The 21543-nt window shown below is 44.7% G+C and overlaps 1 protein-coding gene across 3 annotated transcripts; it reads right to left on the bottom strand.

The window, feature by feature from the left end:
* Positions 1 to 1955: 1955 nt before the first annotated feature.
* EIF4E2 (eukaryotic translation initiation factor 4E family member 2) lies at positions 1956 to 21284 on the bottom strand. 3 transcript variants are annotated; one of them, XM_062582447.1, is made up of 8 exons: positions 21205 to 21284; positions 20277 to 20391; positions 18861 to 18995; positions 16171 to 16275; positions 13064 to 13216; positions 12838 to 12974; positions 5029 to 5107; positions 1956 to 2444 (listed from the first exon to the last, which is right to left on the bottom strand). In XM_062582447.1, the coding sequence occupies exons 1-7, from the start codon at positions 21222 to 21224 to the stop codon at positions 5062 to 5064; spliced, it is 711 nt and encodes a 236-aa protein (XP_062438431.1). In that variant the 5' UTR covers positions 21225 to 21284; the 3' UTR covers positions 1956 to 2444; positions 5029 to 5061. The 3 variants fall into 3 exon arrangements, with proteins under 3 accessions (XP_062438431.1, XP_062438432.1, XP_062438433.1); XM_062582448.1 differs by lacking the exon at positions 5029 to 5107; XM_062582449.1 differs by lacking the exon at positions 16171 to 16275.
* Between the last annotated feature and the right edge of the window lie 259 nt (positions 21285 to 21543).

Genomic DNA, 21543 nt, shown 5'->3' with positions numbered 1-21543 from the left:
TCAAGAAGAGCAGTAACATTAAAGAGGACAAAAAGCTCCATAACCCAACCACCTTGCTCCTCTCAAAGGATACAAGAGAAAGCAGTGCTGAGTGCTCTGAATCCCACCACAGCAGCAGGAAGAGAGGAACAGTCTCCCACAGAAGGGCTCTTCCACAGCTCGCTCACAAGGAGCGTTTAAAGGTGAACACGGCAGGACCACAGCATTTTCAGATTTAATAACAAGCCTGCACTCATCAGCACCAGCTTAGACGTAAGGCCTCAGAGGGGAGAAGTGGGCGAGAACATGAAATAGCAGAGGTGGACAGGACACACAGCTGGGCACAACAACAGGACTAAAGTCCTCAGTGATGTCATCTGCAAGAAGCTAAACGCAGTGTGGATAAAAGGAGCCTGCAGCTAGTATTTCAGCCTTGCCTTGCAAGCTATTTTTGCTTAGATTGCCAAAATGTAATTACAACTAAATCCCCCTAACAAATATCAGAGAGCAGCAGGGGAGAGATGTATTTAAAAGGAATTTTAAGTAGCAGCCATAGTAGTACCTGATCGCAGCAGGAAAAAACAAACTGCGCCTGTAACAGAGTATTTGTTTGAAAGCTGGTTGCAAACAAGCAGCAAGGACAGAAAAGGGACTGCGAGATCTCAAGAAACAATGAGAGGGACACTACAACCAGGGAAGCTGTGCCCTGCCGCCCTGCCTAGCCACCCGCCAGCAGGCATGAACCACCGGACTGTGGGGAGTAGTTAGTAATCATTCACTGTACTGAACATTTCTAGAGATGTCCTAGGATTGACACCCTCAATGGGATAAGGGAAAACAAGCCCGTCAGAGGGCTGTGAATAATTTAGGCTGTTCTGGCTGCTTTTAGTCTAAACTCCAATAACGTGGGCAACTTGCAATCAGAGTCAGAAGGCTGAAAGCCCCCTGGTCCCCAAGGCCGGTAATTGTCCCAGACACAGGCTGCCAGTTCCGCGGTCGCTTCCAAATTGGTCCAAGCAGCCCTTTGCCTGGGGGACCGTGCGGAAAGCCTAGGGCAGGAGTTGTGCCCCAGCTCTGGCTGCAGGTGCCCCCTCCCACCCAGTTCAAAGGCTCTATTAAAAATGGAAAGCAATTGTACAATTCCCCAAGGGAGAAGGGAAAAGGCTAGAGCTGTTAATGAACACAATTAGTGTTGTAGCTGAACACAATCAGAAGAAATAATTAGCTCCTATTGTTTCCGTGGCATCTCAGTTGCAGACATGCTGGCTTTCCAGGCAACAGCCCATCAGTCTAGCCTTGCCCTGGAGGACAGGAGGCCACTTGCTGTCCCCCTTCTCATCCTCATCATAGCTTTCAGGCAGCTATAAGTGACAAAGCCTGGGCCATCACCTTCTTCTGTTGTCGCCACTGGGGTGGCCAGTTTCTCAGATGGTTGAGGACTTGCAAACCTCAGGACAACGTACCACAACTCAGCCCACCCACAGCCCATTCAGCACTCATAGCCCTGCATTCAGCCTTTCCATGGACCCAACACCAGGCAAAGCTGTTGGTCCTCCACAGAGAAAAGAGAAGTTAAGGCAATTAAGTGACACCAAATATCTCCTTGTCCTAGTATAAAAGCAGCTTGCACCCCTCTCCCCAGCCAGGAAGCCTGGGTACACAGCCCTATCAACCACAAAGCATAAAGGGGCAGGAACAAAGGAAGAACCTCCTCTTTAAGCAGGGCAGTGTATCCATCACTCTTGTGCCCACACAACACCACAACCACTGTGGAGTTAGGTCAATATGGGCACTTAGGGCACTTTGCTGCTTCGGGGGGGGGGGGGGGCATGTTGGCAGCAGCTCAGGGGAAGATGCCTCATGAAACTAGCAGAAGCAGACCTGAAACCTTACCACAGACTACAGAAATACCATTGCACCTATTTTTAGGCAAAACAAAAAAAAAAAACAAAAACAAAAAAAAAAAAAAGAGAGACTGAAAGAAACAAAGAGACCCAATAATTTATTGGCAGAGCTGAAAGGGGTGTATTTGCAAACCATGGGGCTGACTCTCAACTGGGAAGCTCCTCCCAGCTGCAGAGAGATTTTTAATACTGGTATCCCTCAGCAAAAGGCTCTGATGTCAAGGCAGAATCCCAGAGATCCTGCATGCCATGTAGAGAAAGAGAGGAAAGTGCTGCAAGATGTGGCCCCAAGGGCACGTTGCTAATTGAAAGGTTGGCCTCCCGCCCCACTGCTAAAAAAGTTTGTGTATGACAAGATCAGCCTCTATTATCACCGCTGCTGGAGGGCGTTGGATGGATCCTTCCTCCAAGGAGGAGCGCAAGAGAGTGGCCCATGAGTCCCTTCAGAGGTCGGAGGGCACTGGTGGAGACCTCTCAGTGCTTTCAACACGAAGAGAGGAGCTTAGTGCCAACTCTTGTTCTCACAATGTGATTTTTGTATTTCGAAAGCTTGAATTATCCCTGGAAAACAGAGGGAAGAGAAGGATTAAAGATGTGCTTTCCTTCAGATCACAGTGGCCCCCATTCCACCCAGCATGGCTAACAAGCCTTGCCATCCAAGTGTTGTCACCCAAATCAACTCTAGTTAAATCTCCTGAGCAGATCTACTTTCTATCTGGAGACTGTAGCCAACCTGCTATTCTAGAACATTTGGAACACAAGCAGATCCTGGTTCATCCCCATCCATCAGGAAGCAAAAAGTGATATTCCCTGTGAGTAAAGGACATGATAAGCACTGATAAACCTCCTTGAGGTATCTTAAACAATTCACAAGGCCTCTTTCCCAAACACTTGTCCTCAGGGACTCTGCTTGGAGTACAAATATACTGGCAGTGCAACCTTCCCTGCCTCTTGTCCCTCTTATCTAGGTTCCTTCTGTCATGTTGTTAACAAGTTCAGGCATCTGGTTTCTCCTACCTTAAAAGGTATTTAATCTGAGAAGGACATTTTCCCCAAGTTTAAATAGAAGAGATTTTCCAGCAGCTTTTACTCACGTAAGTACTGCCACGCGAGTCACAAAAGTTACTGACACAGAAAGGACTGCTGGTTCATAACCTTCATTTCTATAGTCTTGCAATGGATGGCAGTGACTGAAGATGGGGCAGGTTACAGAAACCTCTGTGCTGGTGCTTACTGCTAGCCTGTGAGCAGCAGCAATAGACAAGGCATATTTACACATTTATTAAAAAGTTTTTTTTTTTCTTTTTAAATGCAAAATGGAATTAAGTGAGATCACAATTATTTTGAGAGGATGGCTTTGGCAGCTTTCTGACTATGCATCCCTAACAGGGACAGGGCAGTAAACCAGTCACCCAGAGATGCCCCAGCACACACAAATTCAGATTGGCAGAGCTTTGCTGGAGGGTGAAGGCAGCTCATAACTTTGGAAACAAAACAGATTTTAGCACTGTAAAGTCATGCTTAAACCCCTGACCTAGCACTAAGAGCCATAAGGTAGCTGCAACATCACAGCACAGTGCATGCTGTAACATCTCCAGGAGGCAGCCTGGAGAGTTGGAAGAGCAGAAAAAAAAGTCAAAAACACTTTAGGCAGTTAAATAAGTTATTTGCTATTACTTGACAGCAAAATCCATGCTGGAGGTCATCTGCAGAAGACTAGGGATCACCTTTGTACTTATGAGCAAAGTAGGCTGTACTGCAATTTGGGAACATGATTCAGGATTCATTAACTGGATTTCAGTTAATCTGCAGCAGTGGTTCAGCTTCTCATCCCATGCTGTGCTTTCACCAGTGCCATCTACCTTGGAAGGACAGTATACTCTGGTTACCCCTATCTTGGACATATTCCTGCATTTCCCCTTCTTTTGCCTTTATCAGGATGCTCCAGCCCCCTCTGCTCATCACTACTCTCCCCGGTTAGCACAGGTAACCCAATACAGTTGAAAGCTAAATGAACCATCACTGTTTCCCAATAAACTTGGCATAGTTATTGCCTTCTAAGACTGATATTTCATGAAGTGAGTTGGCTTTCCTCTTCTAGAAGGTCACTTGAATGTCATCTAACAATAAAAACACTACTAGCTGCTTGTGTAACATTTTGTAACTATTAATCCTCACAAAAAGCCAATCTTGTGAGGAAAGACAGACACTATTTTCACTCGTGATTTCAGAGCAAGTTAATAGGAGAACTGCTTGCCCAGAGCTGTGGAGGGAGGTTTTGGGAGCACTCGATTCCCAGTGGGCCCTCAGGGCTCAGCTATGTTGCAGCAGCTACATACCACTGTGGGGTGGGAACCAGGCAGTATAACCCTCCCGCCTGCGCTCTGGTCCTCAGCAATGGAGCAGTCCCACTCAGCTATGACCAAAACACAACTCTCATCACTAGGCCTTGTGCTAGCCCTTTTTAAGGGAGGGGCTTGCCATCGGGTAAGTGGATATTAGAGGTGAAAAAACAATCCAGGCTGCAAGGCTTACAATAGCACTGAGTTCACCTCAGCTATTTTCTCTGTATGTGGTTGGTTGCCGTTAACAGAAGTAGCAGGTGGTTTCATCTCGTTAGCCACAGCATTATTATTTTTAAATACCATAGCTATTGTGTGCCCTTCCTGAACAAGCTTTTATTGACAGACTAATTTATTCTGCCCCAGTCCACTGTCAAGAGGAAAGGCATGTACGCCAAGCTGTAGGCACCTCTCTCAGTGCCCATCACATGGATGTGCTTAGCAATCATTTACCACTCCATATCTGCTACCAGTTAACCCTAGGCAACAGACCCAAGCTGAAGACATACCTCTCAGCCTCCTGGGACCAGGTCTGGGACACAACTGCCTTTCAAAGGAGGAGGACACATTATCAAAACAGCACGCAGCATCGCAATAAAAAAATGCTGAGTGAACAGACACCACCACGAATGTTAGTGTCTTTGGTCCAAAGAATCATTTTGACCTTTGGTAAAGAGCCAGCAACAGAATGGGCCCAGCACTGGGCCCACAAGGCAAGAGGAGAATGTGCCAGCCCATAGGAAGAGAGTTGGAAGCTGAGAGGTATGCCATGAAGTCACATAGGAAGAAAGATGAGGCCCTACCCTGCGTGTGACAGAGGGAAGGGGAGCGTTCGATCAGCGGCCACTGCTGTTCACCAGGCCATGAAACTCCTCCCAGGCCCTGGCAAGCCAGAGGGAAAAAAGATGAAAAAAAAACAAAAAACAGCACTTCAGATCAAAGGCTTCTTAACTTTTAACAAGAGCAGAAACATTCAATGGCGTTTGAAAGGCACTTGTCTTCAGAGAGCAAGGCAATATTCTCTGATAGCCCTAGTGGATAGAAGCATCCTTAAAATCCAGCCAACATCTGACAGCACAAGGCAGCTTTAAAGTTCTGCACAGACATGAAGCGTTCCCACTGGCTGCTGGTGATATAGCTACATTAATACCCAGAGACAGGTATGACCTTCCCAGGCACAAATGGAGTATCTATTTCCTATTGCTAATAAAATAGCTGATGTTACGTATTTCTGGAAGATTATCACATTCCTTGGCTAGTTAAACTCAGCCAGTTACTGGCCTCATGCTTTACCACATACCTGCATACGTAGTAATTCCCCCCAAAAGACACTTTTTCCCATGCCACACAGCTTAGTTATTAGGTCATTCTTCGATCAGGCAGCAAAATCCAATTCTTATTAGAAAGTCTCATTTCCTATTGCAAACCTGCATTGTTAATGACAACCACAATAAAAACACTACAGCTATTTGAAATGAAAATGTTTTTAGATAAGTTAGAGGGACAGGCCTAACGTTGCATTCCCTGGTGGAGAATCTGTTACTGACGGATGAAGCTAGCAGACTGAAAAATTGCTGTCTGTTTTACGAAGGCAGCATACTGAAAGCCCTCTCAGGGAAAAGATGCTGAGGTTAATGCAAGCACGACTATTATCTTCTGGGATCAGAGATACGAAAAAACCCTCATAGTTCTCTGTGCCCAGCAAAACAGTGCTGGTGCTTACAGTATACACCAAGTCGTTTACTGAGCCTCAGAAGTCCTGCGGAGCTGGACAGAGCTTAAAGGGAACTCAAATCAGTCATAAAGCCAGGCTGTCCCACAGATTTTGTTGCTAGTACTTGCCAGCTACTTTACATCTTGTTTTCTGAACTGCCGCATCAGGCCACTGCAAAATGACAGGAGAGTCCAGGAATGGATATGCTGTATTAGTCATCATCTGTGCCTCAAATGGACCACAGCCTGGCTCGTACCTATGCCTCACAGGGTCAAGCACCCATTCAGCACTTGTGCAAAAGAAGCTCAGTTATCATACACTCTTTCCCAGTAAAGTTATAGCCCAAATAAACAGACAGTACACAACAGAGCTCGTGTCTGTGTACTCTGAAAGACTGTATCTCATATACAGTCTTGCTGAGACTCAAAGGCGGCACAAGCAAGAAACTTGTCGTCATGGTGCCCGACCTGGATTTTGCGACACTGCCTTCCTAGAACGCAGGACGGTAAATCCCTCTTTTGAAGGCAACCCTCTTAGCTGCTGAACACCAGGTGGAAAGCTGTCCACACCTCCAGCACAGTTGAAATCTGTCTACCTTCATATCTTCCCTCCTACTACATGCTTTGTATTTCTACATTTTCATCACCCTTAGCTACATCTTTTCTTTCCCCTCTCTCACTCCTCCCTAAACTTATGACTTTTGTCTGTAGAAGGAACGCAAGGGCAAATTATTCGTCAACGTAATTATCGTTTACTAACTCTTTCAAACCACGGAGTTCCATGTTCCAACATCCCAATAACATCATGCACCCAGTCCTTCAGCTGCCAAGTCCTTCTCACAGACATACAGCAAAAGCTCTTCTAGCCAAGAATTTTTTTTAGATAAGATCTTCATACATATTATAGCACTAATTACTCCAACTATCTGCTGACTCAACTGAAAAATCTACCAGGATGTGCCTGCCCTAATGCACCTAAAGTGCGCTAGCAGAGCAAGCTGCACTCCATTTCACGCTGAACGAGGCTGCCAGTTAATTTCAGCTGGCAGAATCTTTATGACCTGTGATATGCCAAAGGCAGAGCGCCAGAGAGTCTAAGAGGTTATTTTTATGTATAGACATTTTTAGTACCTTATTGCTATACTGTCTATGTGGCGATCACATACTCAGTGAATTGATCCTCGACATTCAGGTTATTCCCACTGAACAGATGGGGAATGGAAACATTAGCAGGCTAAACAAAACCAGCCAGAGCCTTTCTTCCGCTCTCAATCCTGACCCACAACTGTTGAAACTTCCCGCTTCTTTCCCCGCTGCCCAGTGTCAGGGCCCAGGAATGGCTCCCCTTCTCCCATCAGGTAAGTTGGAGAAAATACATAAGTAGCAGCCATCACCGAAGACTCCACCAAAAAGAGGAAGAAGAGCCACTGCTGCTTCAACGGACTTTCCAAAGTCAGAATTGTGCAAGCAGCACTAGCTGTTTCCTCCACACTTCCCTTAATCTCTAAACCCTCACAGTTCCCCTTCAGTACTTTTCTGTACAGCTCTGCTTCCCTAGTATCTCCTTCCCCAACTAAAAAAAGGCGATAGAAAGCTATCATCCTGCACGCTACCGTTGCGACATTCATTAAGGCCTGCCCCTTCCACCACCACGCGTGCAACCTCTCAGCACACTGGTCACCCACTGCACTCTGCAGGTACATCCAATGCAATACAGCCTCTTCTGGGATGCTCCCCACGCTCAGTTACTCATCAGAGTAACTATGCTTAAAGCATTTGTCCAAAACCAGTCAAAAACTTGTGACAGGCCTAAAACCAGACAGCTTTAAAAGACCTGGGATATTTTTTGCTCAGCTTAAAATAATCCTTTCAAATATCTGGCAGCATCTGTAGCAAAGGCAAACAGGGAAGCTGTCTTGACTTTGAAATTAACACACCTGAACTGACTTCCTTGAAAAGAAATATGAAACAAACAGGTTATAGTCACTTCTTTGGTAAGAGACAGACCACCAAGATAAGGGAGCGTTACAAAGCCACAGACACTCTGAATAAAGCATTCTGTGGTGACAGAGGATGGATCAATGAATCCATCATTTCAAAGTCCAGGGTTAAGGAAGTGCTCTTAGACTTGCACCAACCACTGGAAATGTTACTGAAATTGGAGAATGGAGTGATAAATGAATTAAGGCAGAATTGCAGGGACTCGGAAGAGGACAGCTATCAGATCTGGAACCTCACTGCTCTCCTCTAGCTTTTATGTCTGCTCTCAGACTTGATGGAATGAGCATGAAGCAACGCAGCTCCCTAACAGGCATCAAGCAGCACGTATGGGTCCCATTTGCAAACCATCTAACTTCAGAAAAGGTTAACCCTGCCTGCATCATTTAAGGTACAGTCAAAGATAAAGATGACACAAACAACTGCAGGAGGCATTGAGGAATATCACTTCCTAATGCTACTGGAAATAGCAAGCAAATGGGAACTGGTGTTACAGGAATACAATAGGCTACAAAATCAGCTGAACTCTGATGTAACGACAAAGAAGACTTCTCACAAGCATGCAACCACCAGCTTACTGTCCCAAAGACACTAATCTTCTTGACAAACACCTACCACCTCTGGGACAATTTCTCTTTTCATCTGTTTCACTTGAAATTCAAGATCTCATTCCCCACATTCTTTTGTCCAAAGAACCTTCCCCCTTTGCTTTTCTTACAGTGCATACCCCTGTTCCCTCCAGAGGATATCTGCTCGTTTCCTAGCTAAAATATAGTCCAAGGTCTGCATTGAAATGAACCCAGTGCCAGCCCTATTAAGATCAACCATTCTTCTCATTTACTCCAGCCATGCCATTAGTTATCAGTGGTGACTCTGAAAGGAAGGGAGTTTTATACTCTGCTCAGCTCTCACTGCAGCAGGCACTCACAAATAACTGAAGCTTTGTTTTCAGAAAAAGCAGCCTGCTTTAAAGCTGACAGGACGATCCATAAAGTCACACAGCAAACAAACTATTTCCAGACCAGCTAGCTCAGTGGAAGCCTGCTGTATGGCCACACAGTGAATGTCTGGTCTCTCTGGTTATACAAAGCAACACTGCTGAATTTGCCTAGACTCCTTGGATAGTACTGCAGGTGGGAGCTCGCAACACAGGCGATGGTCACTGACTACACAGTTATTAGAGCAGAAAAAAAGGCTGATAACCCCAGGCAGGGCAAAGGATTATGCAAGACAGCCAAGGTCTTCGCATCCTAAAGCTCAAAGGAAAACAAACAAACAAACAAACAACACTTCACAGCAATCACTTCCACTACAGATACTTGAATGTTTTTGGTGGCTTCAGTGAGACATGACTGGGCTGGGACTAGGGACATGGTGCATTCAAAAAAGCACAGTGCACATCCTACAACAGCAAGAGTAAGAGGCTGTGGTTTGTTTTTTAAAAAAGAAAAAAAAAAAAAAGAGAAACACATCAAAATACAGGACTGCCACTGTCTAACCCACCAGTACTACTGGACTATGTCACCTCCAAGACTAACAACACAGATAAGCAGAACATATTAAATGTTCCACTACATCTCAGTGTAACAGAAGCACTATTACAAGTTCCCTAGATTTCTAGCATCAGAGTTGAGGATGTTTAAGAACAACAGTCTAAAGGATGACCTCCTAGGGAACAAAGAAAAGCAGTTTCTCTCCAGCTGCTGAAAAAGAGTAGTCCACAAGATGTCACACATTCTGTTCAGGTGCCCAGCACTGTAACACCTGTGATACTATAAACCCCTCGGAATTAAGCCAAATCCAAGAGATTGCTCTAGCTCTTCTAGAGAGATTGGAAACGAATACAGACTAGGCTGACCCTTCCACCTGCTGGGATTTGGGTGGCTTGTCAATATCACAAGCCTAAGAAAGCACGACCACAGGAAAACTGCAATGAAAGATCTGCTTATCTAGCTACATTTGCAAGCTCCAGCACCAAAAGTAGGAAGGACAGAATGCAGAATAGCTTCTTGGAATAGCTGAAGCAACAGATACTTTTCGAATGCAGCTTGGCAGCACCACCGCTTTCCGAAACAAAGGGGTCTGCAGCCTCACTGACAACTCATGAAAAATGGTTTCTAAAAATGAGTTAATACGAAATGCAGCATCCCAAAAGGAATGTATAAAACCTGAATGACAGTGCTCAGGTTCCACAGTGAGGGGCACACTAGTAATTTCTACAGAAACATTCATTTACAGCATGTCAAAAGCTAATCCAGGTCAATTCACTACCCAAAGTCAAGGTTTTGAGAAATGCCTGTTCTTTTCTTGCTAAGCATGCTCCCTTCCCTGAAGCACAATCAATGCCAATCAAACCCTGCACATGAGCAGAGCTCTAGTGCAGAGATGCAGCCCATACAAATGAAAAATGCCACAGGCCCTCTGGAAAGGCAGCACTGACAGAGCCTACAGCACAGCTCTTCCATTAGAGCCTTTCATAAAACACAGCCAGAGTGTGAACAGAAAGTGCTGGCTAGAAAGCCCTCCCGAGTCATAAATCACATGGTACATGTGCAGCATAAGTGGAGTTTATTCATGACGGACAGTATTTCAACAGGCTTGATAGATGGGTGAGGAAAAGGAGCCAGACTTTATGGAAGATGAAACTAGTTACACAAGAGATTCTTCATTACTGAGAAAACCCTAATGATACAAAGCATAGCCAAGCAGAGTCAGACTGAAAGCTAGGACTGTCCTGCTCTCTTCTGTCAACACAGCAGGCACTGTCACTTCCCTGCAGCCACTGCTGCTTGCTGCCTGTGATTCCTCCATACTAGCACTGGTACCAGGAGAGAAAGGCACGATACGTTGTTCCATGCACCACTACACAGAGACTCCACTGACAAGCAGCTCTACTCTGAATTTGCACCACTGCCATTATAAGGAAATGTTGGACAGCACTAAAATCAGACTGGTGCAGCTCAAGTAAGGCAATGGGTGGGGGGGAGGAAAGAGTTCTCATGATTCCCCACATGACTCAAGGTTAATTGCTTAGATCTACTTCACTAGGAAGCCATCAAACCAATTTCTGACTACAAACTAATTTCTGACTATCACTCCAACTCACACAAGTGGGAGACAAGCCAACCTGCTCCTGTTTAAGAATTGTTCCCAGCTGTAATCTGAGCTACTAAACTTGATTCATCAAACACCTGTTATTCTTGAGCAGGCTCATCTCATACCATACGTCAGCAGAACAAAATGAAGCTCGTAGGCTATGCTGGAGAGGGCCACAAGCATGGCATATTATACAACTGCAGGGAAATAAGACCAGATGCACCACCACACAACGACCCACACAGCCATAGGAAAACCAGTTATGGGTAACTGCAGCATTCTGTGTCCTAGGAAGTCTTAAGGAGATAGTGTGGCCTTTCCCATATAACATCATAACCACAATAACCTTGCTACAGAAAACTAACACCACAGCTGGAACACTGGGTTTTGACACAGCTTTCCTTACAGAGCCTGGGAGGACAGAAACTTCTCCTTCCTCACACGAAGCCTCACCATCACAGTCTGCAGTCTGCTTCTGCTGAAGTAAAACAGCTGGGTGTGCACCCACATGAGCACTTGGCAATGTCAAAACATGGACAGAGGGAACAGTGCCCTCTCCCGGCAACAAGTGCATGAGAAATGCTACTACAAAATCATGAGTAAGAGATTCTGACAGTAGAAGTAAGTGGGAACTTGTAGATACTGAAGTAGCTTGACAAAGATTTGGTTTAATAACAATAATTTCCCCTCCCTTCTCTTTCCAACATACTCAGGAGGGGAGGCAATATAGAGCATCAGAATGCCTAAAGGCACTTCAACAACAAGCCCTTTGTATTATTGCTAGAGTGACCCATGCTGAAAAGGGGCAGTAACTAGAACATCCTCTTCTGCTAAAAAACAGGATTATTGAGCTCACCAAACCATTTGAGAGCACTAAAGAGAGGGTGACCATGGAGAAAGGACAAGCCAGTATAAAGAAAGGAAATCATGAAAGGTACTTGCACCCTGGTTATAGGCTGCATTGCTCACTGGTCTATCAATGCCTTATCAATTTGTTACATTTCCTTTTCAGTGTGTACCTTTCCAAGTGTTAATCTAAACAACATGACTTAATCAGTGTATTGCTTTATAATGTACTTAAACAAAAAATCCAACCAAACAAACAAAAAAAATCCACATGATTCACTTATAACTAATACCTATATATGCAATTCTTTGTCACTTTGTGGGAAATAAAAGTCACCCTGAATAGCTTGGTATGGTAAGCTGTAATGGGTTTATTTAAAAATACAGCTGTCCTCTCTGTGTACCATGATCTTCTAGTGTTGTTAAAGAGCCTCGGTCACCAGGGCCTGGAAGACTTAATATATGGCATTTATTATGATTAGAAATCACTTGTACAGCACTGTAAATTCACACAGCACTTTCTCAAGAACATTTATAAGTCTAATGGCACTATAAATCCCCGTTAGCTTCCGCACTTTATTCCCCAGAATCTCTACTCATTCAAATGATCTCGTCCCCCCACTGCATTCTCATCTTTGAACGCATCAAGCTACAGTTCCACACTGGGCTGTCCAGCTAAGTGACAGGCTAGGTGGATTGCTATCAAAACCCAAGACTATATCACTTAAGAAATTAAGGCTTTACTATTAGAACCAAATGTCCCTAACAACAGCTTGGTAACGACACAGATATTCCGCTTTCCAAGTGCGCTGGCAACAATTGCTACTGTTCGTATTACTGTTCACGGTGAACAGCCCCAACACACATGAGCATTTCTCTCAATTCCTGCAATTTGCATTAAATTGCTCAAGCACGCATGCAACGAGCATCAGGCCCTCCCCCTGCCACACCACACATACTTGATGCTGTCGGTGTGCGTTTTATATTCCATGATGGTGTTGGGAGGTAGGTTTAGCACTCTTCGTAACGTGTCACGTATCCGGGCTGTTGTGGCCTGGTCACTGGCTGTCTTGTTCCATATCGAGATAATATCCTCCTACAGAACAGTATGTAAGGGGTAAGCAGATGGCATTTTTTTGTAGCCCTGCCAAATGGAAGTAAATGCCAGTCCTCGTAACAGCTTACCTGGAACCGGACAGAGACGACTGCCCCGCAGATTTCTTCTCCCACCATAAACTGTTCTCCCAACATTGCCAGAATGAGATTCTCCCAGCATCGTGACGCTAAGCCCTTCCGCAGACGGATAATCCATTTACCACCATTTTTGTTGGCATCATCCTAGGAAGAGGGGCAAGAAATCAATTCGTTTTCTTCTAGCTATTTTTCTGCTTTCCACAAGACAGCAGAGCCACAGATGGGAGCAGATATTGATTGGGTGGGGCACTAGGGAGAGGATAAGGCATTTTCAAGCTAAAGCATTATTACTTCTCCCCCACACAAGCAGAGAGGGAGGTGTACCACTTATTTTGAATACAAAGTATTTGAAACAATGACTCTCAGCTTTCCAGAGAAAACTTCATGCACTGAAAACTTGAGCTCTACTGTTTTGACTCCACTAGCAAAGAGTCTACTCTAGGCCGACCAGTCTGCACACAAAACCAGAAGGCAACAACCATAAAACACTATTTCTAAACCCAAGAATGATTCTCCCTCTGTCTGAAGTTAAGTCACCTTCCTGTACATGTGATTCTACTTGTAAAATAGGATTATCCTTCATCACAGAGCATGGAAAGCAAGAAACACTTTGCACAGTGCTATTAAAAGCAAATTGCAGAAACACTTTCCTTCCACATTCCAGCAACATCCATTCAAATTCAAGTTCTTTTGCTCACAAGTAGCGTAAACACAGAATCTGTCCTTTTTCTGGGAGCCATTGGTTTTGTCACAAATACAGCTGAAGGTTTTGTCCCGATTGTGGTGGCCCAACGCAATTCCCAAAGTGAGGGGGAAGAAAGAAGGGACAGATTTAGGCTAAGCACTAGATTTGTCATTTTGAGATTTCATATGTTGCACCTGAAAAAGAACTGAAAACTACTACAGACCACCCTACATCAAAGCATACACATTCACATCAAACAGCAATTCCTGTCTGCAGGATATAGTGGCATCCCTTTGTATGGCATTGTAACTGGGAAGTCTTATGAGGAAAGAAGGGCATGAATTCCATCCAAATCAAAAGGGAGAGAGGTAAGAACAAGTCAAAGAGATGGCAGCTAGGAAGGGAATATGACAACAGGTCTAGGACAGAAATAGAAAAGAACACAGAAGAATTCAGAGGGGACTGCACAACTCGGGATGTCGCTAACCAAATCATCAGCAATCTCTTCTCCCAATATGGGATGTACTTTAAACATTATAGGTCAGACAGCCCAAGTATTTACGTCTTAATGAAGAAAAAAAATAGATTTCATTTCAGCCTTGAAGCTTCTTTAGGGTTCAGATAAAATTAAAAGTTTGAGTGCTCTCAAAGAGAAGTCCTAATGAAACAAACCAAATACAGAAGTGACAACAAAACAGCAGCAGTCACCAGACCTCAGATTTCAAGGTATGTGCTAAAACCCATTCTGAAAAGAGAAGGTGTCAGCTCCAAGCAAAACCTTGAAGCATGACAGCAGCCCCACTCGAAGCGAAGAATCCAAATCAACACAAGTTTTAGGAACGTGGCAGATTCCCCAACAGACGCAAATTGTATTCTGATTAAGTACCCTTGTTTTCCAAGTTGTGAACACCTCACTTTTAAGAATTTAGCCATCTAGACTTCAGCCTTTAAGTGAGGAGTTGGGTTTAACTCCTCCAAAGACTTTCCACACTGACTGATGGAGATAGAAAAGTCAGAAGAGAAAATGCTATTGCTCAAAATACTTTAAGGGTGGTTTAAGCAGGCTCAAAGCCAGAAAAAGAACAGTACTTCGGAGGCAGATGCTGTATTGTGTGTTTTATGGTTATCGTTAGTTTTCTTTCAGGTTAAACAAGCTTTGGTTCAGTCAAGCATTTGATTTCCCTTTACCAGAATAATAATGATCTGCAGCACAGTAAATCACATGGGAACATAATGCTTAGTACTTCTGACTCTACCCAGAAAAGGCAGAGATGGATCTAGAGAAAGATCAGAGCCACATACAGAATTTACGTTTGGGAATGGCTCTGCATATATGCACCTACAAGGATGACAGTAAGAAAGATTAGTTTGAAAGAGAAAGGAGCATAAACAAAGAAAGTCCTACAAAGCAAGGAGCGAAGAGAAGGCCAGCACCAAGATCTCAGGTCCTCTTTCCCAGATACAAAAATACAAGAAGGGAATGGTACCAGAGCTTAAAAAGTACCCCCACATCTTAAAATGATTACAAGATAATGCTTTAGACAAATTCTGGTATCGTTAACTTGTGGACTCTCTGGTTGACATATTATCAGAGCAGCTAGCTCACTAGGAGTCCAAAGAGGGTTAAATATTTTATATAAATTGTATTTGCAGTAACCGGCTATAAAACACCTTGCTTAAAATAATTGCCAACTAGGGTCACATATAAATTCCTCAGGACCAAGCAGCATAATTAGGTACTTCAGAGCAACACATAAAATTCTCATATCACGAATGGTATTGGTCATTGCTGGAAGCAGGCCAGGAACCAGAAGAATGATTCGTTGGGCAAAGATTTTTTTTTTCCTTTTAAAAGATTTGGAGATGAACAAACAGGTGCAAAACAAGTGCCTTGGAAACAGAAAGGGAAGGAAGGACTAAGCCTTCTTTTCATCCCCAGCTCTACATATAGTTGCAGGGCTTTTAACCACATGCACTCTTTCTTCCTTCATCTGAAGAAGGAAGACTGGTTTCTTATGTTATAGGAAGGCCCCACACCGCTGTCACTGAATGAAGTTATAACAAGAGACAGAAGTCAGTATCTATCTAGGAGGCACAGAGCTGAGCTGGGATCCTTTAGGCAATGCTGCCTGGAGATCCTCCAGAAATCCACAAACAAAGGCATTGCTGCAACTTTTGGGGGAGTGCCGTTAGCACCCCTCTGCATTTGCCATCTTCTCCACCAGCAGTGCAAGAAGCTGCTAGATTAGATAGCATAGAGCTCTGAGGACAGGTTTAAGGGCAACTCAAAAGAAAGGCTGCATCCAGGAGAAGTCTGGCATGCCATTTAATGGCAAGAGTCCCTTCTCTGCAGAAAGTTTCTTCCAGAATGCTCTGGAAAAATATCAAGGCAGAAATGAGAGCTCCAACTCACCTCCCACATGGGTTTGATCCCCTCTTTGAAAAGATGGAAGTCACTATGGCCTGTCAGGTCCCCGGGACGTACCATGTGACTGTAAAACCGCCAGAACTGCTCCACCTGCAATGACACAAACCATGCAATCAGGCTGCCCACACTGTTCAGAGCTAAGACTCCTATGGAAACAGACTCTTTGCTCTATACCCGTTGAACAGAGCCACCTTCCCCTCTTGTATTCTATTTCCTTGTCACAAGAGTGTTGATCAGAACGCCCAGAAGGCAGTCATTAGATGGGAGCTCGAGACAGGAGATGTTTCTGACTGGTGGATAACCATCTGAAATATTCAATAGATGCCTCCACAAGCTACTTGTTTTTCTTTGAAAAAAATCTACACCGGGATAACTACTGCTCTGGAGAACAGTGTCTTGTAAATCTTATCTCCTAAAACGTCAGTTAGTGGACATGTCAAGTACAACAGCTATAACCAAGCCTCTTTACACCTACAAGATTACATTAGCCCTGCATTAACCATTTTTTTTCTGCCATAATGTAAACTGCAGAAACTGAGCCTCCAAAAGAGATATGTTTTATATTTGATTTGTCTGTTTTATTAAAACTTGGGTACAGTAAGTCTAGCGCTGATTGAAGATTTTAGAGGCTTCACCTACAGCTTTTATTTAAATTTCTCTTATTTCCTTTTACAGTCTGTCACATTACACTTTGACCATTTCAAAAACACTAGTTTTCATCACAACGTCTCCCTACTCACTTCAAACAGTCTAGCCCAAAGGCAAAGGAATTACCTTTTTTAATTCTTAAAAATAAAGTGTTTATCCTTTGAGATTCTCTGAATAAGAAGGGATTTCACAGAGGCTGGATCTTTAAAACAAGACAAGACACCAAGGAAAGATTCTAGTAATTTCCACATTTGAAGAAGATTGCACTGAGTAAAGACAATAGTTATTAAGCAGACCAGCAGTGAAGTCGCAGAGGTTAGAAACCATCCTGAGTATTTCATCAGAGGGACTCTGATGACTTGGTCACCACTTGGAATTCTGCTCCAGTCTCTGATTTCTACCATCCAAGCAGGAATTTCTTTTTACAGGCAATATAATTATGAACCAAGACTGAGGTAGGGTCAGAAGCAATTTATTTTTTTCAGACACATCCAAATGCAGTGCAGAAATTAAAATTCTTACACTGAATGAATATGCCCTCTAGTGGCTAACATTTAAAAGCTTTGAGGACACTCTAATCAAAAGCAAAGAACAAGGTTGAACCTGGATTCAGCCTCAGACATTTCTTTCTGAAACCTTTTTTTCGCTCCTCCTTTAACAGGATGTTTGGAATCAAACACATTAACAGATCTTCTGGCCAGTGCCCCCATCCTAACTGATATCAAGCATTTCTAGCCCACAACAGCAACCATAAATTCTTTGCAGGACAGAACAGACAACAGAATGTGTGAAGTATGTCATTGGAGGAGCTAAAAATCAATTTTAAGTCTATATTGATTTAAAAAACAGACTGAAAAGCTATTGCCAGATCATCACACAGCAGCCACACTCAGTCCAAGCAATTTGGGTTTGCTCCCATGACAGCTGGGAGAATATGTACATAAATTGTTCATTCACTAAAGTAAAACTAATTCATAACATAGGCAAACAGGAGCAGGAACTACCTATGGTTCAATATGCTTAGCACTATTCTTCCCACTCTTACCCTGCGTAGATGTAATAACACAAGCTAGCTGCTCGGACAGGCATGTTTTTGCAGCTTCCAGAAGGGATAGAGGGATATTTTTACAAATTCCGAGATTGCAGAATAGAGATTTACCAGTGGGCAAAATTAACATTTGTGAGGGATCCAGGAAAATCTGGAGAAAATAAAATTTTAAAAAAAGTAATTCCTCTATTTTCCTGACAATCAAGTTTCTGAAATAACCCAGGTAGACACCAAGTAGCCAATGGACTTGAGAACAACATTGTATTTGGCACCTGCACAGCTAAGGACAAGGTTTTTTCCTGCATCTCTTGGGATTTTAATGACAATTTCAGACTGCCAGTACTACGCAACAACCCAACAACACTGTCCTTCCAAGGAATGCTCAAGTTATTCTAAGAACAAACCACCAAAATAGTGGTAAGAGAAAGGGACAGCATCTCTTAATGAACTTCACTGCAACACCAAACCACACCTTCATCATCACTTTCAGACAGCCAAAAGAAACAAGGTCATCAGCCACCTGTATGCATAGCAGACCAGATCCCCGTTTCAAATATATTATTTGTGGTGGAGATGCAGATAAAAATGGGCTATACAACAGTCTTTGCCTCAAAACTATATTCAAATCCCTCACACAGAAAAACTTGTTCCTTTCTTTTCTTTGCTTACCTGTCAAGTTCTGCTCCCGCTATCTGATTTAAGCTAAACAGGAGTTCTTTTCACTTGCTATTATTATTCCAGCTTCAACCATTACTGCAGAGGCATTAATGTCTAGTACAGGGCAAAGGAGAACTTCTTTAGATATGTCACCTGCTGTAGGCAGTTCAAAATCCATCTGCAAATTATGGCACATCACTCTCCGTTGCCCGACAGTAAGAGCACAGTGTGCATGTGCATACCCCTAACACACAAGGAGTTAAGCCAGCCACGATGGCCACTCCATGCCCAGGTGACACAAGGATAATAGGAATATACTCACTGAGGCAAAGGTGCCAATCTGTTTGATGTTCTGTTCATAACTCTGTGAGCTGGTAGGCCTCCCAGGTGTTCGTCTGGAGTACCAAAAAGTGTAATTATATTGCAGGGGGTGCTCAGTTGGCCCTGGGACAACAGCCTGCAGAACAGAAAAGCTTGCTTATTTCTTATGCAGTCCTCTAAAGGGGGAATGAGAAAAGTGACATTCACAGTATCAGCATTCCGCAAGTTTCTGCCCTCACAGAGTATAAAACAAACAACTCATCCTCATTTTCACAGAAAATACCACCTCTGTTAACTGTTGACATGGACCATTAGGCTGGCAGCAATTGATTGTTTCAAAAGAATAGTAAAATTTTCAGTACAAAGATGGCTAAGGAAGTAATAACTTATGCTTGAGGGAATGTCACACAAAGCAACTCTCATCTTTAATTAAAGACAGTAACATTAAGTTCTAGTTTTAGTCCTTGACTGTGGTTGTCTCAAAGTAAACATACTGCCCTTTTAGCTGGTTGGTCTAAGAGTTCAGTTTTTTTTAATTATTAAAAAAAAAAAAAGCCATTCTCATTCCCTGAGAGGGGCAAAATCCATTTACACTGAACCATGATTCAAAAACAATTATAACTCCCTAGTGACAACAGCCCTCCTAAGCAACCAACAGCCTAAGACTCTGGGAGGATTAGTCTGTCTCAGAACTTGTTAAGTCAGCTTTGGCAGAACCCATTGCTAGCAGTAAGCAGCGATCTCTTTCCAGCCTCCATCTATTTGCAATAAAAAAAGTTTCTAACGAGCATAAAATAGGCAAACAAGAAGTCATTACCCAAGAGTCACAAGTGCCACAAATGCCATAAAAAAAAGCTGTCTGCTTGTGTCACTTGACATTATTACAAGAGTAACTAGGATTTAACGCCCTACTCTCCACTTGCACAAGGACTGCATTACTTTAGAGAGTATAGTCTTCCTAAGCACAAGACAAAAAAAGTAAGATGGGTATTCACCTTCCTAACTAGACTACTTTATGCTGACACAGACCTTGCCTTAAGGATTATTTCAAGAATGGCACAAATGTGTCTTGGTAAACCAATTGCAAGCCACTACTCTGTCAGACAGTCACTACCCCTTCTCTAATTTTTTTTTTTTTTTTGGGGGGGGGGGGCAGGGAGGGCGGTGCAGAAACAAAGCTTTGCTTCTCATTTCTATTCAAAGGCCAGGCAAAGTACTAACTGCATTTGTGAAGGGAGTATTCACTCCACAGATTATATATCCCCCAAAGCTACGTCAAGTTAACCAAATGCTGACACAGCCCCTCTATTACAGCAGTAACAGCACATTAAGTGATCACAGCAGACTACCCTGGACTGAGCACTCTAGCATTCCCACATCATGCTCCCGGGACAGAACACAGGTGCTAGCACCTTACCTTCCTCTTGGTACTACTCTGTGGTTTCTCTCGATCATTCTTTTCCTTCTCACTGTCTTTCTGTGTGTTGTTCTCCTCGTTCTGGTCATGGTCTCCACTATCATCATCTTTTAAACTGGTAAACAAAATGAAGAAAAGAGGAGAGCTTTGCATTTCACTATCAAGAAACCTCATCATTAACCCCTGCTTCTAAACTCCTACATCACACAAGAACCACCAGTATGTAGAAAACTACACTTGACAACCTACAGAGTAAAAACCACCGACGAGATTTTGCATGCCCAGAGCCCACCACAAGCACGTTAGGGGCACACCTTTTAAGTGTGCAACAAAATGCCCTTTTAGGACAAACTCAAGCACTTTGGAATAGACAGAGAGCTGCTATACAAAAACCTAACTACTCGGGAGGCAGACGATGAAACCACCCCCCGGGGTTCTGCCGACTCTCTGCCACCCACCTCTGCACACCCCTCAACCTAGCAGGGGCAGTCCCTCGGGCAGACAGACACCACGTCAGGACCCCGCGCCCCGCAGGCCTCTCCGCCCGCCCCCCTCTCTGCGAAGGGCTGGAAAAGAGGAGCGAGAAGCAGGTCCAGAAGGCGGCCGGCAGCTCCCCGGCCAGCCCGCCCCACGGCGGACCCCCCCGCCACGGGCGAGGGCTGGTGCCGCCAGACCCGCCCCACACACACTCCGGGCCCGCTCCCCTCGGGGCCAGGCGGGAGTCTCCGAGCAGGGCCGGCCCGGGCCGCCCGGAGGGAGCAGAATGGGGCTCTGCGCGGCCCCGTGACTCATCGCGTGCCGCCCCAACGGCGCCGGGGCAGCGCCGCCGCCTGGGGGAAGCCTCGGGGCCCGCTGGGGGGGGAGTAAGGGCGGACCACGAAGCCTCCGAGCCGGGGGATGGTCGGGGACGGCCCCACCGCCGACTCACGCGTCGAATTTGTTGTTCATCGTCGCTCGCTGCCTCCGCCTCCGTCCACCTCAGCGACTTCCGCTCTGCAGAGTCCTCCCTCTAAAGCTTTCCGCCACTTCCGGCGACCGCCTCACGGCGCCGCGCTTCCCCCCGGCGACATAAGCGCGGCGCGCGTCGGGAGGGACTGAAGAGAACGGCAAAAGGAACGGGCTGCCCCGCCCTTCCCCCTCCCCGCCATCTTGAGTGCTGACTCCGGGGGGAGGGGAGGCGCCATCTTGAATGCGGCACCGAGCGCCGGACCACGTGCGGGACAGCCGCCATCTTTAGCGCGGCGGGGGGGGGCGGCGAGCAGAGCCG

This window comes from Rhea pennata, chromosome 9 (assembly GCF_028389875.1).
Source record: "Rhea pennata isolate bPtePen1 chromosome 9, bPtePen1.pri, whole genome shotgun sequence".
NCBI classification, from domain to species: Eukaryota; Metazoa; Chordata; class Aves; order Rheiformes; family Rheidae; genus Rhea; species Rhea pennata.
Note: the sequence above shows the minus strand (reverse complement) of the source record. Positions and strands in the feature narration are given on the sequence as shown.

Excerpts from the sequence above, each read along its gene's own strand:
- EIF4E2 (XM_062582447.1), bottom strand. The coding sequence starts at position 21,224 with ATGAACAACAAATTCGACGC. Across the intron at positions 20,392-21,204 it reads ATGAACAACAAATTCGACGC|TTTAAAAGATGATGATAGTG; the intron begins GTGAGTCGGCGG and ends TTTGTTTACCAG. Across the intron at positions 12,975-13,063 it reads TCGTCTCTGTCCGGTTCCAG|GAGGATATTATCTCGATATG; the intron begins GTAAGCTGTTAC and ends ACTGTTCTGTAG.